Source organism: Nanorana parkeri, unplaced genomic scaffold (assembly GCF_000935625.1).
Source record: "Nanorana parkeri isolate BGI_ZX_2015 unplaced genomic scaffold, ASM93562v1 scaffold136, whole genome shotgun sequence".
Lineage (NCBI taxonomy): Eukaryota > Metazoa > Chordata > Amphibia > Anura > Dicroglossidae > Nanorana > Nanorana parkeri.
In genome coordinates, this window is record NW_017306404.1 from 1,283,489 (window position 1) to 1,302,036 (window position 18,548).

Here is an 18,548-nt window from a genome sequence, read left to right on the forward strand (position 1 = left end):
CAGGGGAGGAAAATGCCTTTCCTTAAGATCTTGTGAGATTACAGATGAGATTTCCCACCAATGCTTTGCTGATGACAAGGCAATCCCATTGTGCATAGGTTTGGCAAAGTGAAGTAATTTTGCCCTTTCAAAGCAGGAAGTGAATGCTCTGCAAGTGTAAGTATTTCACAATCACAGCATTTTACACCTGACATGTCTATGTTATTATTAATCATCATACATAGAGGGATGCATTGGTAGAATTTGATTTTTTTTTGTGTAAATGCCTGCTTTAAAGCATTGTAAATGAAAGCAGAACTCTAGGAACAGGAAAGTTATAGTTACCTAATCCTCAGAGCCAGCTGGCTGTTAGACCGATCCCTGGAGCCTCTCTCCTCCTCTACTGAAGCAATGGTATGCCCCTCTGCGTCTTCACGTTCTATGCACTGTGTAGAGAACATGATGACTCAGGGACCTTAGACTGCTGCAGTGGAGGGGGAGAAGGCTCCATGGACTGGTCTAACAGCAAGCCAGCTCTGAGGATCAGGTGAGTATTACTTTGTTATTTTCCGCCCTAGGCAAAAATAAACACTTAACCCTTGTAGTGTCGGGGTAGCCCTACTGCAAGGGTTAATAACACATTTCTTCTTTAAGCCTTGTGTTTGCTGTCCAGTGGTTAGATCCATATAACAGGCATATCAGTATTTACAGATGTTTAAGTGCAAATATGCACATACTGAAACTGTGCTTGTATTATATTTACATATATTATATATATATATATAAAAAAAAATAATATATTGCAGCTTACCAGTCCTTAGATGTGGTGGCTGCATTAGTATTCTTTTTTTCAGCATCTGGTAATCCTGCCACTAATACACTTTCTGTGCTACGGTGACAATGCTCACTCACCATACTGTATCTAAGGACCAGTGTTGCCACCCTAGAACTGGACTGCAGGACACCTTCCTTTCTCCTCATCTACATAACATGGGGGAAAACTGGACAAGCTGATAACATTGCTTGAGATTTTAGTAAAGCATTAGTGGGGAAGGGGGGCTTCCATGTTCACTGCAAGAGTATATATTTTTTCTTGTTCCCCGATTTGGGCTTTATACACTGAGTGGCCAGATTATTATGACCACCCCATCAGTACTTCGTTGGGCCACCTTTTGCCTTCAATACTGCGGCGGTTCTTCTTGGCATTGTATCCGCGAGATGTTGAAAGGTGATGCGAGGAATCTGACACTGCACTGTTGCCCTTCTGTTGTCTTGTACCAGTCTTGCCACTCTCCGTTCTGCCCTAACATTGACTAGCCACTGACGGCCACAATTCGCACGTTCAGATCCAGATTTTCGGCGGACAGTCCAGTCTTTAAACACTTTAACAATGAGCCCCTCTTGAACATTTAACGAATTCTGCTGTTTTGCTGATACTCACGCCATGGCTCCGAGCGCCAACAATCATCCCACGTTCAAAGGCTGTTAAATCGCATTGTTTACCCATATCTTCAGAAACAAAATCACTTCTACTGTCGTGGTAAACAACCTGCTTCCCTATTTATAATGGTCTGGCCCTCTAGCAACTTCAGCGCAAAATTATAGCTAATTTGCCTACAAACGTCAGGTGGTCATAATAATCTGGCCACTCAGTGTATGTGCCCAGTGGAAAAGAAATAGGAGCATAGTCCTACTTTTTCAACCCAGCCCAGCAATCTGCTAGATCAAGGTCGTGTGTTAGAATCTGTGCCACATCAGTACCAGGGAAGGCTTAGGGAGTGCGTGTGTTGGTATGATGTCACTACCAGACAGAAGCACCTAGGAACTGAATGAGCTGTGGCACAAGGGTAGCAGAGACACACTGGCAATCTTCCAGTCAGTACAGGGCAGAGTTACATACAGTATATATTTTTTAGTGCAGGTTCACTTTAAATCTTTTTAAAGGCATTATTTGATGCTCACCCAGAGCAGAGACACCTTGCTGAGACTAGCAGTGAAACACCACTAAAACATTTTGTCCTCAGGCTCTACTGTGCGTTTGGATACCTAATGACAAATCCAAAAAGTCTTTATCATGTAGACTGATATGTTACACCACCAATTTTAGCCTCAGGGATGTGTTTTTTAAGGCTTGCAAGGTTGTTGCATTGTGGTTTGGCTTGCTTCTTGGTAGTATTTCAGCTTTGAAATTCCTTTAGATGTATTTTTTTGAAACAACTGTAGAATGTTTTATGAACTAACATCAACTGATCTTTAGTACTGTCACTATGGAAAGACAAGTGTCTCAGCAAAAGCTACAGGAGGTTAGACATCTACTTGTCCTTGCATGAATTGCTGCAACCCCTAGCTGTCTGCTATGTGATTCACCCAAACAATCAGGCCTCACTGTGGAGAGATCTTCTAACATGTAAAAAATCGATGTATGCAAATAAAAACAATACTATCAATTCAAAGGGCTTGTTATTTGTTCAAAAACTGTAGAACCAAACTTTATTCCACATGCATCTATACAAAAAACAGCAGTTCTTTTTTCTATGGATGCACGTGGAGTAAAATTTGATTTTTTGTGGAAGATCATCATGTGCTAATTCTTCAGTTTTTGAGCCTATCACTCCAGAAGAGGGTCATCTGTGCACCAAATGTGAATTACAAGGATGCATGACAGGGGTGAGCTGTGCGCTTTTCTTGTTATTTCCTCCTAGTTAAAGTGACACTAAACTCAGGAATCAAAAGAGAATATACTGTAAGCGTCACAGCCGGGAGGACGGATCCCGACAATACTGTCGAGATCCACCCAGCTGCGTGAGTGACAGCTGGCTCTGCCTATCTAGAGGCAGAGACAGCTGTGCCCGCCCCCTCCCCGTTCGTTTCTCCACTCAGCGCTGGAGGATCGGAAAGGGGGGAATCCCTGTCAGTCACCGCTCACTGCAGGGAGACGATCAGGAAGAGAGCGGATCGGTGCATGTTTCTGATCACTTCCCGATTGATAGAGCCGACCTGTGACAGCTTCTTTGTCACAGGCTGGTTCTAACTATGAGGATGAGTGGATATCACTCACCTCATAGCTCTCCTTTAAATCTTAAAATTGCAATTAAGTACCCTAACTATTAACAAAAATGTATCTTATTTGTATATCACTCGGCTGTAGATCCTCAAATCATCTCTGAATTAGACATGTGCGATTCTGTTCGTTCCGAAATTCGTTTCGGATGAATTTTCAGAAATTCGGAGATTCGGATGCATCCGAATTCCAAATTACAGCTAAGACGAATGCAAACGAATCCGAAATTCCCGAAATTCGTTAGTGGACGAATTTCGTTGCAGCAAAATGACATTAGGGGAAAAAAAATGACACCATTTTACCTCTACAACACATTTGTGGTTAAAATACAGAGGCTATAGAGTAATGGTTAGAGCACAGGCTTACCATTGCTAATGTTGCAGGTTCAAATCCACGCCTGGACGAGTAATGGATAAAGTTTTTGGTTTTTTTCCTTTGCTTTTGTAAAAAAAAAAAAAAAAAGTCATTTTTGTTCCCCTTAATGTCATTTTGATGCAATGAAATTCGATATTGGACGAATTCTGTTGCAGCAAAATTTTTTTTTTTTTTTTTACAGTCTGCAGAAGATGGAAAAAAAAAAAAAGCGTGAGGTTTCCCCCCAATTCATACCAGACCCTTTAGGTCTGGTAGGAATGTTAGGAGGGACCCCCCCCCCTTATAACACAAAAAAAAGTGCGTGGGGTTCCCCCCAAAATCCATACCACACCCTTAAGGTCTGGTAGGAATTTTAAAGGAACGATCAGGAAGAGAGCGGATCGGTGCATGTTTCTGATCACTTCCCGATTGATAGAGCCGACCTGTGACAGCTTCTTTGTCACAGGCTGGTTCTAACTATGAGGATGAGTGGATATCACTCACCTCATAGCTCTCCTTTAAATCTTAAAATTGCAATTAAGTACCCTAACTATTAACAAAAATGTATCTTATTTGTATATCACTCGGCTGTAGATCCTCAAATCATCTCTGAATTAGACATGTGCGATTCTGTTCGTTCCGAAATTCGTTTCGGATGAATTTTCAGAAATTCGGAGATTCGGATGCATCCGAATTCCAAATTACAGCTAAGACGAATGCAAACGAATCCGAAATTCCCGAAATTCGTTAGTGGACGAATTTCGTTGCAGCAAAATGACATTAGGGGAAAAAAAATGACACCATTTTACCTCTACAACACATTTGTGGTTAAAATACAGAGGCTATAGAGTAATGGTTAGAGCACAGGCTTACCATTGCTAATGTTGCAGGTTCAAATCCACGCCTGGACGAGTAATGGATAAAGTTTTTGGTTTTTTTCCTTTGCTTTTGTAAAAAAAAAAAAAAAAAGTCATTTTTGTTCCCCTTAATGTCATTTTGATGCAATGAAATTCGTTATTGGGCGAATTCTGTTGCAGCAAAATATGAAAAAAAACAAAACAAAAAGTCAATTTTTGACAATTTCTTTAATAAAAAAAAATGTAATCCAGAGTCAGGATCAGGATGCAGGACCCCCGCCGACCCGCCGAAAAAAAAAAATACCCGCCGCAGACGACCAACCGAACATGACGAAAACCAGCCGCAAAAAAATGACATTCAGTCTGTGTTAACAGATGGGCGGAGGGAGCCATGACGTCACAGCTCGCTCCACCCATTTGTCATTCTCAGCTGTCAAATGCTACAGGACAGGCTTGCCATAGCTAAGGTTGCAGGTTCAATTCCACGCCAGGCCAAGTAATGGATAAAGTTTTTTGTTTTTTTTCATAAATTAATTTCGTCCGAAACTAATTTAATTTCGGACCCGAAAAACGAAACTAAACTAAACAAATTTTTTGCTGGTGCACATGTCTACTCTGAATTGGTGCTGACTGTCCTTTCTTCTGGAGGGTGGATACTTTTGTTCCCCATGGTCCCAGAGTGTATTGTAAAGTAGTCAATGAAGGATAGAAATCACCAGCACTCAGTAGATGAAGTTCAAAAAATAACAATGTCCATTTTTATGTTAATAGTTAGGGTACTTAATTGCAATTTTAAGATTTAAAGGAGATCTGTAACATCTCTGCCCTGATTAAGGGACCCTGCGTGGTCCCGAAACGTTGGATATTGCGATATGTGTGACGTTTGGTCCAAATAAATGGACGTTATTATTTTTTGAACTTCATCTACTGAGTGCTGGTGATTTCTATCCTTCATTGACTGCTGTGCACGGCGCCATCCGTGATTGTCACTGCGAGCACCACCATTGTTACTTGGACCTTGGACTTAGTCCATCATGGGAGTTAGTTTGGAGCGGTGGCTTCTTTACAACACACACAGGGACCATGGAGAATTAGCCACCCTCCAGAAGGAAGGACAGTGTCAGCACCAATTCAGAGATGATTTGAGGATCTACAGCTGAGTGATACACAAATAAGATGCATGTTTGTTAATAGAGTACTTCAATGTATTTTTAAGATTGAACTCCTGAGTTTAGTGTTACCTTAAAGTGGACCTTCACCCAAGAATTAGACTCACCGTCAGCCTCTTAGACAATGGCAATTTTTTTTTAGGTGGAACTCCCTGCCACTTCTTCATTCCCTGTCTATGTGAGAATGATGTCCCCTCAGTCAGCCCCCCCAACACAACTGCCCCCACTCTTAGCCTCCTGGCATAATGTCACACATCCCAGGAGGCTACGGGACCAGTTTCCCTGCAGTGTGGATCTTGCGCATGTGCAGAAGGGGGCTGCCTGTGAGTGATCAGAAAGTCATAACTGGTTCCCAAATCCAAGATGGCAGCATGGAAGAGCAGAAGCCCGCAGAAGAATCGGCTGTGTCGAAGACAGTACTGGACTTCATGGGCTGGTAACAGGGCCCTCCATATAATAAGGCATCCTAAGGCAGTTGCCTCATGCAGCAGCTCATTGGAGAGCAGCTGGGTGTTGGTGGTAGGGGGCGTCCACAGCATCCCAGGTTATTAAGAGCTCTTAGGAACCTGTTAAACTCTGTGCAGCGCTGCCCAGTTCATTGACGTCACTGGTTGCCAGGAGCTGAGTGGGGATGCTCTGGCTTGCGTCCCTGTCAACCAGTGATACCAGTGAGCTGGGTGGAACGTCGGACAGAGCCACTGACAGCGCAGTCTGGCTTCTGCCACTGTCCCCGCTCTCTTCGAACAAATCAGCCGTGCATGCCTTCCCCCACCATCACTGGCTATTCCCTGACAGCACCCCCTTCATCCCCACCTCAGGAACAACATCGCCTCAAGCGGCTATTAACCTTGGGAAAGCCCTGGATGGTAACTACGTGTTTTCTTAAGAGTCAGCAGCTACAGTACTTGTAGGGTCTGAGTTTTCATTTTCCCTTAGCTCAGCAATGTTCCTCCTTAACCCCTGCATGTCCCAATAGTCTGCAGATTGTTGAAATCTGGTATGTATCCCCTGACATTTGACCTTGTGCCTAATATAGATGACCATATATCTTGCCTGTATCTTAGTAACACATTTTCCATTGTTTTCTTTCTGACTCAGCTTTTTAAATAGTCTTATGTACTTTGCTATTATACAGCAGTAATTAAGTAGAAAGTAATGCCATTAAAATCTATCTATCTATCTATCTATCTATCTATCTATCTATCTATCTATCTATCTATCTATCTATCTATCTATCTATCTAGATTTAGGCTCTTTAAAATATGCTGTATTTTTCCTCTTAGAGTTTGTTATTTATTCATTAACATAATCTGAATAATTCATGCAGCCATTTGCTGACCTCTGGGCATTGTCAGAGTTTTATAACCTAAAACTAAGTATAAATATAGCTTTGCACCAATAAAAAATACGTTGAGTCTGTTATTTACAAATATAAGTAAGACAGTATAAAAATCTAGGCTGGTTCAATTACCAAAGAAAGTTGAACTTATACTGAGAAATATGCATCGAAATTGTTATGAAAAAATAATAATGTAACAAACTTGTGTTATAAATAAATGTGTTTACGCATTCTATTCATTTAATGGTGCTGACTGTTTCCTGGTGTTTTACTGAGTTCCTGGAGGAGTTTACAGCCAAAGATGTCTACAACAGTTATGCAGGCACACATAGCACTGCAGTATTAGTTTGGGTGGAAGCAGATCACACTACCACTATCTTTCTGAATTCAGAGAAGAAACCCAGCAAAGAACATATGAACTCTATCCAGAGCATTCTGTGTAGGAATTGAGGACAAAGCCCCATCCTTGCAAGGAAATATCTACTAACCAGTTAGCCACCTCAATTCACATATTTGTTTTTAAAGAAAAACACACAAACACTCTCAGTAATGTTGTAAGTCTACGCATGAAGCAAGATTATCACATATCTGAAATGATGATAAAGCAATTCTGTAACAGTCTAACAGTCTACGGGACATAATAGATCCCAAAGAGGGCCTTGAAGCCTGACATTGGCTGGCATACAGTCAACATTGTATTAGGGATCACAGCAGAGGACCTTGAAGCCTGGCATTGGGCGGTTTATAGTCTATAGGGCATGTGACATCACAACAGAGGACATTAAAGTCTGGCTTTGAGTGGTTTTCAGTCTATGGGGCATAAGGGATCACAGCAGGGGACCTTAAAGTCTGGCATTGGATGGTACAGTCTATGGGACATAAAGGATCACAGCAGATTCTGGCACTGGCTGTTTTAGAGTCAAAAGCACATCAGGGATCACAGCAGAGGACCTTGAAACCTGGCATTGGGTGGTTTACAGTCTATAGTGCATCAGGGATAACAGCAGAGGACATAGAAGCCTGGCATTGGTGGTTTACAGCATATGGGGCATGAAAGATCACAGCAGAGGACCTTGAAGTCTGATATTGGGTGGTTTACAGTCTATGGTGTATGAGGGTTTAAAACAGAGGGCCTTAAAGCTTGGCATTGGGTGGTTTACATTCTATGGGGCATGAGGGATCATAGCAGAGGACCTAGAAACCAGGCATTGGGTGGTTTATAGTCTATGGGGCATGAGAGATCACAGCAGATGAGCTAGAAGCCCGACACTGGGTGGGTTACAGTCTATGGAGCATGAGAGATCACAGCAGAGGACCTAGAAGCCTGACATTGGGTGATACAAATTCTAGCAAGATGGAAGATGTGTTATTCTTTTGTACACTACATTGCCTATGGAAGCAAATGTGACAGATGTAGCAAGGTCAAATAAATCACTAAAAAGATCATGTACACCAACAATAGTGTCAGACCACACACCCTTCTAGCACAGAAGGGCTGTCCATCCCACATGTTGCCATATTGTGATAGATGTTGTGTTGGACACTACATATAGTACTTTGCTGCTTTGTCTGAAGAGAACCAGTCACAACTGGGGTGATGTAAGAATTTAAACATTTAGTCTTAAATTGCTTAGTAATTAGCCCGTGCTCCCTATCCACCTCCCTACTTTAGATTATTTTACGCATTAGGGTCCATGTACACTGTTGTGTTTTAACGCACGTGTTGAATGCACATAATAAAGTTAGTGCCTGTTCCTAGTGAAGTGCAGCAAATTTTAAAAAATACAACATGTCTGTTTTTTCTCCATTTTAGTATGTTGGAAGGCCCATTTAAGTCAATAGCAGCGCGTACTAACAAACCTTGGTCAATAGCCTTTAATGGCCACTCAAAATCCAAAAGTGAAAAACGCAGTGGACACGCGTGTTAACTAGTGATGAGCCGAACACGTCTGAGTTCGGTTCGAATTCGAACTTTAGAGCATTCAAAAAGTTTGAATTCGAACACAAAATCAATGCAAGTCTATGGGGGTAGAACTTTCAAAAACAAATGTCCTCTTTAAGAGGGCTTATGTGCAAACTATTGGCCATAAAAAGTGTATGGGGATCCGGGTACTGCCCTGGGGGACAGGAATCAATAAAAAAAACTTTAAAAAAATACAGTTTTTGAAGGAGCAGTGATTTTAACATCACTTAAAGGGTAACAATAAAAATTTAAAATTCCTTTAACTATCATGCCTGGGGGGTCCCTTTAAACTGCCTGTAAAGTGGCGCATCTGTACAATGTATAGAACCTGCTGCAGCAAAACTGACAATTCTAAAGGAAAAAAAATAAATGAAATTTTTTGTTTTGTTTAAAGAACGCAGTTCCCCCTCCCAAACAATACCTTCAGGTCTGGTAGGATTGTTAGGAGGGACCAAATTTAAAATAAAAAAGCGTGACGTTCCCCCTAAGAGTCATACCAGACCCTTAAGGTCTGGTAGGAATATAAGGGCCTTTTAAGGAGGAACCCCAGCCCCCAAAATGGGGGGAAAAAACGTGGGGTCCCCCCCTAGAATTCCATACTAGACCCTTGATCCGAGCATAGGCCTGGCAGGGCAGGAAAGGGGGGGAGGCGAGCGAGCACCCCCCTTCCTCCCATGCCACATGCCCTCGGCACTTGTACCCCTACCCATTCACTAAAAGGTTAAATAAAATTGTAAATAAAAAGTCCAGACTTTTAAAAAATCCTGTATTTGAAAAAACAAGTCTTGAAGTTTTGACAAGTCTTTTATTAAACCCCCCCAAAACAAAAATTGATCCACCGATGTAATCTAACGTCAATCATGAAGTCCAGCGTTGTCCAGGACGACGACGACTCGCGGAAATAAAAAATAAATAGAAATAATAAAAATTAAAAAACGATGACCGCCGCCCCGTTCACTCGCGACGAACCACCGCCGCAGAATGGCACTTTGACAAATGCCGGTAACATACAAACATTTGGGCGGAGGTAGCAGGGACAGCTAGCTCCGCGCCACTGTTTACAGTTGTAACAGGGTGAGCCATGATTGGGCAGAGATTTTGCCCAATCATGGCTCTCACTGTACTCTGTGCCCTGATTGGGCAAAGGCTTTAGCCAATCAGGGCTTCCAAGGCACAGTGCCTTGAGCTGAATGCTCGGCGGGCGAATAGCCCGCCGAACACCCTGACAGTTTGTGTGTTCGCCGAAAACACAAACTGCTGATGTTCAAGTCAAACTCACGTTCGGCTCCAACATGGAGCCCAACACTAGTGTTAACGTGTGTCAATAACACACGTCAACACAGAAAGGGAACACTTGTTGTTGCATGACAACGACATTTAATGATTATACTGTAAGTGTACAGGTTTACTTATAAAAATATAAGACAATAATACAAATTTTCAAATGACCTACGGTATACTGTTTTTTTTTAGTGATGGTGGGCACATTGGGGGCATTTATCAATTCCATCATATGGCAAAGCAATGCTAAACAGCAGCATACAGACAGATTATGAGACAGATGTATTACAGGGTTACAACTTGATTCATAAGATCCTCTCTCAGCTGCTCTGAAGTAACACGGTGGCAGAATAAAACCTGATCCTGACCATTTGTCCACTAGACCTGACCACTGACCAATTATGCAATTATGCCGCACCCAGCTTCCTGATTGGCCAGGAAACCGGCTCGATGCTGATTGTCTGGGAAGCCAGTTTCACACACAAGACAATAGAGCCAGCCAAACAACATGGAGCCGGCTTCCCGGGCAATCAGGTAGCAGGCAAAATGTCATTACCCGCTGCTGGGCTTCCTGATTGCCAAGGAAGCCAGCTCCATGCCAGCGGAACCACCGTTATCGGGACATGATATCGGCGAGTACTGAAAGCAAAATATTGGTACTCGTACTCAATACTGAAAAACCAGTATCAGTGCATCCCTAATCATGAGCTTTATGGAATCTAACAATTAGTACTGCAACTCTTTCACCGCGACATGTCAACAGCTATTAACCTTACAGTGCTGCAGTACCTGTGCTACGACTGTTTGATTTTTAGGAGTCTGCCTAAATAATTGAAATTAACTGGAAGAGCCCTCTCATGAACTACCCCCCCGAAAAAAATAATTGGGGTTTATACACTGTTATTCCAACACATACATTTATACTTTTGTATGTATTTTTAACCTTATTTGATGTATATTTTTAATACTTAGCTGTCAATTTTTTGCCATTTTACAGGTGTACACAATTTCAAGGCTACACATTTGGTATCTATTTACGTGACATGACCCCATCTTTTATATTGTACCAAGAAATGGGTATTATATTGTTTGTGTGCACTAAAATTCATGTTAGTGTTTTTTTCCTAAAAATATTGATTTTCACAAATATTGTGCAAATGAAAACTAAAATTCATGTTAGTGTTTTTCCCTAAAAATATCGATTTTCACAAATATTGTGCAACTTAAAAATTGCAACTAACATTTTTTTCCTTCCACAGTGCCTCTGCTTTATAGAATTTTGGGGGGTTTACAGTTTAGGCTATTCTCTAGCCGAACAATCAGATTATTAGTATGTACAAAAATGTAGCAATTGCTCTGGAAACAAAGTAGTTAATGTTCATTGTGTAATGCCAGGGTGAGCTTCCACTGTAACTGAAACAGTCTTTTTCTTTTCTAACTGTAATAATCAATCGCTCCATTAACTAATACGAATTCATCGTTGTGCCTAGTCCCCTCAGGAAATGTTCTCTACAGGCGCTCGTACAGGCAGTACGCGGGGCACCCCCTCAGTGGGTCCTTGGGATGGTGACGTCATGCGGAAGTTAGTGTCGCGCCACATGGTGCTGATCTGTGAGTCGTTCTGTAGTGATCGGGTTGCGATCTCTGTGTTTATGGTTTCAGACGTCGGCAGTGATCGCACAGGTGAGACTGGATGGTTATTGTTGGTTACTGTGGCCGGTTTTTATTATCTAATGCTTGGTGGAAGCGGGCCATTTACTGCCGTAGCCCGTACTGGCAGCCAGTCACATGTTTCAGGTGACAGAATGGCTGAAGGTTACAAGTATCTTTCTGCTTGTAATGTCACTAAAAGTCCCAGCTTGACTGTAAGGGAAAGAGACCCTGTCACAGCTCCATGCATGTCAAGTGAAGTAAGCAGGTAAATACATACTGAAAGGTGCACAGGCTGACAGTTGTTATTTTAGACTGTGATAGTGCTACAAAAGTAGGCTGATGTGAGCATTTGATGAAGCATTGCAGAAGCTGGGGCCACCATCAGTAGAAACTATGTCAGAATGATCATTAGATCCATCTAAGCAGCTGATATTATAGCCAGATCTCACCTTTTCCTGTGAAGTTAGTTTTGGTCCTCCCCTCCACGTTTTCAATCTCTCTGACCAATAAGAAGGCATTAAAGCCCATCTCTAGGGTAAAAAAAAGCTACCCTTGCAGTGGGCTACCCCCACACTGTAAGAGTTAAAGCAGAACTTTTTTTTTAAAATGAACCCTTGTGGGGCTACGCCTGCACTGCAAGGGTTAAGTGCTTGTTTGTGTCTATTTACAAAAAAATAAGATATACTCACACAAAGCTCTGAGCCGGCCAGCTGTCACAGCGCTCCCTCCAGCCTGTCATGTCAATACACATTGGGGGGAATTTATCAAAACTGTAGTCGATTAGCATTGCAACCAATTGGCTTCTACCTCTCATTTTCAAATCTCAACTGAGCAAACTGAAGAGAGATGCTGATTGGCTGCCATGGGCAACTGCTCCAGTTTTGATAAAGTCCCCCCATTGTATAGATGTGATGATTTACGGGACCTTAGACCACTGCAGAGGAGAGGGAGAGACATTCCAGGGACTGGTCTAAGAAGAAGCCGGCTTGGAACTTTGGGTGAGTAATTATTTGTTTTATAACCCAGACACAAACAAGTAGTTAACCCTTGCAGTGTGGTGGTGGCCTTACTGCAAGGGTTAATTAAAAAAAATCCTAGCGTTCTCCTTTAAAGGAGAGCTATGAGGTGAGTGCTTTTCACTCACCTCATAGTTCTAGCCAACCTGTGACAATGCAACTGTTACAGGTCGGCTCAGTAGATCGGGAGGTGAGCGAACACATACCGGCGTTCACTCACCTCTCGATCCTGTCACGGCTCTCTGCCGTGACAGGGGAGGGGCTGGATTTCCCCGCTCCGATCCTCCAACGCTGACTGGCAGAACGGACGGGGGAGGCGGGTACAGCTGGCTCTGCCTCTAGGTAGGCAGAGCCAGCTGTCAGTCACGCAGCTGGGCGGATCCAGACATGGGGAAAAGCCTCAACCCCATAGTTTTCCTTTTTAAGTGCTAATTTTTGTCTAGGAATTGAATTCATTAAAGCAGAGTTACTTACCTGATCACCGCTCCTCTGGTAGTCAGCTCTCTTCTCTTCACCCTCTGCACTCGGCAGGGGGAATGTCCCCTTGCGGCTGGTGCAATGTCCCCTGGTGTCCTCATGGCTAATGCTGGAATCTGGATAGATGTGATGACATTAGTGTTCCTTAGATCACCTGAGCCCAGGAGAGAAGAGGCTGCAGGGACCAGTCTGGCAGCCTGGATATAGCCAGTCGGAGCGCGAATCAGGTAAGTAAATCTGCTTGACTGCAGCCCCTAGACAAAAACGAGCACTTAACGTTAGCAGTGTGGGGGCAGCCCCACTACAAGTTTTTTTGGTTTTAAGTCATTCATTAAAATAGAAATTGCATATTTATAAAGCACAGCACTATATTAGTATAAATAACATTTTTTTTAACAAGCAGTAGTATTGTCAATGGTTGCCGGAAGATGGGCTTTAAATGTAAAGGGGGTGGAGCCTAGCCTGACTTATGGGAGAAGATGGTTTGCGGATAACGTCAGCTGCCTGTGTCTCTAGATCTGCTTCTTTTGACATTGGATCCTCAGTGAAAGTAACCTCGGTGAATGCAGTTTTTCTACTAGGTGTGAATTGTAAAGGCAGTTCAAACCTAGTTCTGAACAATAAGACAATTGCTAATTTACCTTCTTTTCTGAACGTGAGTGTCTGACATGGTGATGATTGTGTCTGATGTTCCATAATCATTGTAATAATTGAGCTTTTTATGAAGCTAGCCATATAGATTTTCTCTTGTCAAACCGCAGGCCTAAAAGTGCGCATACACCATACAATTGTTGTGCGAAAAACGAACGCGCTCGGGTTTTGGTACAGCCAGCCAAATTTCCTCGATCAGGCAGGCAAGAAAACTTTCATTGAAACCAATGAAAATCGATGGATTAGTGGCGTTTGCGTACAACAACCGAAATCGCAACAGGAACATTGCACATGCTCAAATGAAAATTCGTTCTGACGAGGGGCAAAAATTATTTAGTATTGCTAACAAACAATTATTGCAAGCGGCATTGGACTGCATGACGGGCTATTTGAGTGGAAATTGAAGGAGGGTGCAATGACGGGACAAAAGAAATCGTATGATAATTGTAAGGTGTACGGGCACCTTTAGAGAGAAAATCACTCAATTCCCTCATTCACCCTAAACAGTGTGAATGGAGGAATCTCCACTGCTGGCTATTGTATTCAGAGAGTCACAGCACTCATGGCTGCCTGAATACCCGAATAGTGACTGCATCTGACAGTTGGTGCTTTGCTGAGAATTTTCCACTTGGCTCAGCCGATTTTTTAATCCTCTTTTGCCAAGTTGAGTGTTGCTGACAGGTCCACCCCTAGCTTGAATTTTGTCCGATTCATCAGGAACTGGCCCAATATTTGAGCTACCTATGGCTAGCTTAAAAGTTACCAGGGAGTAGATAAGCCTTGCTGAGGGTGGGAAACGTGTGTCATAGCATGCACAGATGTTTTGTGAAATGTCTGATCTGATCGCTCCCTGCTCACTATGGAAGAGGGAATGAGCCTTTCAGTGTACACCTGTGGCTTTTGCTGCATTGAAAAGGTCAGGGTTGATACAGCAGTTCAAGCTGTGGTGTGAATCTTGTGTGAAAAAATGTATAAATAAACTCCCAGGTGTTGTAATGAAAATATTTTGTTTCTTGAGAAAGTATATATACTAATATTACTAAGTTAATGTGTTGTATATTGCTGACTTACCCCTTGTGTTCTTTTGTATACTAGATATATAGTCTTGAAAATGGAGTACATGCAGGGGCCGGCAACAAGCAGCCAAGGCAACATGTAAGTAGTTTACTTAGAGAAACACAACATACATAAAATTTAATTAAACAAAATATATTGCTTACCTTTCTAGTTGTTTTGTTTGGAGCAGGATTACACATAGGACTCTGTGGACAGCTTCTATAGCAAAATAAATGGCAACATTCAGAGAGGGGGCAAAATTATAATTTTTTTTTTTTTTTTAGTGCATTAACATACAATGTACCATCACTCTGAGAACTTGAACCTTTGTTAGGATTTGCACATCTAGTTTACAACTGGTAATTAAATCTGCTAGCACAGTACAGGCAGGGTTTAAAGCAAAACTCTGGGTACATTGTTTATTATTTGCACTGGGGCTACCCCTGCACTGCAAGGGTTAAGTACTGGTTTTGCTGCAATGGTATGTCCCTCGGCATCCTTGTGTCTTAAGGTGCCCATACACCTGCCGATTATCATGCTATAATCGGCAGGTGTATGGAAGGCGTGCGACCGTTTCTACTGTATGTGCGCACGTCTTTTGTCTTCCGTGCATGCTGGAAAACCTGCCGAAAATCGACGAGTTAGTGGGGTGCTCGGAAAACAAATGCTGAACGGGCCGGTGTGCGCAAGTGCACACTGCCCGCTCAGCATTGGAATCATCAGAAGCCCTCCCCTCAGCGGAGAGGGCTTGCGATGATCGAGAGTACGATCTGCCTGTCCAAGATGGGCAGATCGTATGAGATTTTAATTACCTTACAACCATCGCTCAACGAAAGTCGTGCGATGGTTGTAAGGTGTATGGTCAGCTTTATACACTGTATACAATGTGATGACTCAGGGACCTTAGACCGCTGCAGCTGAGGAGGAGTGAGGCAGAAGAGATCCGTCTAAGTGCAAGCTGACTCTGAGAATTGGGCGAGTATAACTTTTTTATTTTTGAACTTAGACACAAAGAGCACTTAACACTTGCACTGTGGGGGTAGCCCCACTGCAAGGGTTAATACATTTTTTTACCGGGAGTTCTGCTTTAAAGTAATAGGAATGGGAACAGATAAAAAATATAAAGTAGATGTTAATCCAGTTTGGCTGTAACAGTGGAAATGCACTTCAAAGTGGGCCTAAAACATACCAGAATAAGTTGTCCAATATGAAAGCTGACCTTACATAAATGACAAAACTACTGAGCTAGTCATTCAAGGTTATCACATTATGGTGTTCTGCAAAGTTTTCTTCCACCATATAGTGCATGCACAGTTTCCGCTGGGTTCTAGGCATCCTTCTAGTGCTGGAATTTGGTCTGCACTGTGCATGCTCAGGTTCACTTTAAAAAGACAGAACAGATTTGAGATAATTGTTTCAAAAACAAGAGATTGCTAATTAATCCAAGTATTTTATAATGGAGATTGGCAAGTGTCGTCTTACCTTTTCTGTGCCAAAGCCTTAGGGCCTGTTCACACGACGTCCGTTTTGTGTGCTGACCGGCTCCGTACGCTGCTGCACTAAAAATGCATCCCAATGTATCCCTATGTGTTTTATGGGCTCCAGTTCTCACGTGCGCAGTCCGTTCAGCTTACGACAGAAAAAATACTGCATGTCACATTTTGTCAGGTCCGGAAACGGTCCGGATACAAAAACGCATCAAAAACGCACTGCGCTGCAGCTAACATACTAACAGCCCCACTCCAGCATCAAAGCATGGAAGCATGGAACGCATCAAAAACGCGGCCAAAAACGCACTGCATCAGCAGCTCCACGTCTGCTGATCAGGACCTGATCTCATGTGAACAGGCCCTTAGAGAAAATTCACTTTGTCGGGGAAAAGGAAAAAAAAAATCAATCCTTTCTGGGTGATCGGTGTACATTGGAAGGATTTTAACCAACTTTGTTGGTTTCCTACCTGTTTCTATTCTGAAAAAAAAGCTGTTTGTGTCACCGTGACTTTCGAAAACTGATCCTTGAATGGGAGGGTCTGGGATCATTATAATCAGCCGGTGGGCTTCCTGTGTTGTAATAGGGAAAGGTGCATTGTTGGCATTGTTTTAGTTAACTCTTAGGGAGTATCTCACCAAAAATCAAATTCCTGCTGCAAGGGATGCCAAAAGCAAGGGAGGCGCTCACAATTCTGCCCTGCTAACATGAATAGGTTAAATCATGATCCATAGTACATATACAGCACATACGTCCAGTGCACTGCAATCTGCAGCAATAGAATTACAATTCTCCCCTGCTAACATAAATGGGTTAAATGATTCATAGTACAACTACATATTGTACTATTATGTACTGTGGATCATTTAATCCATTCATATTAGCAGAGGATAATTGTAAATCTATTGCTGCAGTGGACTGGACATGTGTAACGTACATGTACTATGTGCTACATATAGAGTACACACTGCAGCAATAGATTTACAATTATCCTTGGCTAACATGAATGGGTTAAATGATCCATAGTACATAACATGTACTTGTACTACGGATCATTTAACCTATTAATATTAGCAGAGAATAATAGTAAATCTATTGCCGGCAGTGTATTGGGAATATTTACTGTATATATGTGCTACATATAGAGTACACACTGCAGACAATAGAGTTACAATTCTCCCCTGCTAACATGAATGGGTTAAATGATCCATAATACAACTTTATGTACAATGGATCATTTAACCCATTCATATTAGCAGGGGAGAATTGTAAATCTATAGTCTGCAGTGTGTACTCTATATGGAGTGCATATAGAGCATACACTGCAGACAAAAGATTTAAAATTATTCTCTGCTAATATTAAAATAATCTTAATAGGGACCCCCCCTTGCCCTCACTCATTGTTCGATGATGGCCGGTGCCTCGCTGGTGAGGTTGTCGTCGGCGCTGTGCGAGAGAGCAGCGGCGATTCAGCGCTGGTCCGGTGGGAGGAGCTCCAGGTGGGGTCCTAATTTAGCTGGCCGGCGACTGCCAGAGGTGCCGCGCGTGTCGAGTTGTACTATAATTTAGCTGGCCGTCGACTGCCCGATCGCCTGCCAGCTAAATTAGGACCCCACTTGGAGCTCCGCCCACCGGACCAGCGCTGACTCGCCGCGGCTCTCCCGAACAGCAGCTGGAAGGTAAGAAAAGAAAAAAAAAATAGCGCAAACTTCGGCGCTATGTATCGGGGCATTTTGACAAGTACAAGTGCTTGTCAAAATGCCCTGTATCGGTCCCGATACCGATGCTAGTACTGGTATCGGGACATCCCTAAATTGCACCTATTAGCTGAAATTTTCAGAAAAACGGAACATCCCTTTACTAAAACTTGCTGTACATATACTAGTGCAGCTTCCTTTATTATCATCATAATTATGTTTTTCTGTTTTAGTCTTTGTTGTCAGTGTGGCATTCCAATCCCCCCAAACCCTGCAAATATGTGCGTAGCATGTCTGCGCACACAAGTTGATATCAGTGAAGGAATTCCAAAGCAGGTTTCAGTGCATTTCTGCAAGCAGTGCGAACGGTAAGTTGCAAACAATTTATTTTTATTTGTCTTTGCTTCATACTGATTGTGAAGCGATACAAGATGTTACCAGTCCTGGTGTTTAATGAGCTCTGTGCATTGTTGCTACCCAAGTCATTGAACATCCTGTTTTGATGTT

At 42.5% G+C, this 18,548-nt stretch overlaps 1 protein-coding gene across 3 annotated transcripts in view; it reads left to right on the forward strand.

Annotated features, from left to right (window-relative positions):
* The first annotated feature begins 2,723 nt into the window (after positions 1-2,723).
* NMD3 (NMD3 ribosome export adaptor) overlaps positions 2,724-18,548 on the forward strand; it is a 68,801-nt gene continuing 52,976 nt past the window's right edge. Inside the window, exons 1-3 of one of the 3 annotated variants that reach the window (XM_018553964.1) lie at positions 2,724-2,728; positions 14,904-14,955; positions 18,275-18,409. In XM_018553964.1, the coding sequence (XP_018409466.1) occupies positions 14,912-14,955; positions 18,275-18,409 (179 nt within the window). In that variant the 5' untranslated portion in view covers positions 2,724-2,728; positions 14,904-14,911. Of the gene's footprint in view, positions 2,729-10,178; positions 10,184-11,559; positions 11,687-14,895; positions 14,956-18,274; positions 18,410-18,548 lie in introns of those variants that run through there. The other 2 variants (XM_018553963.1, XM_018553962.1) reach the window with 2 other exon arrangements.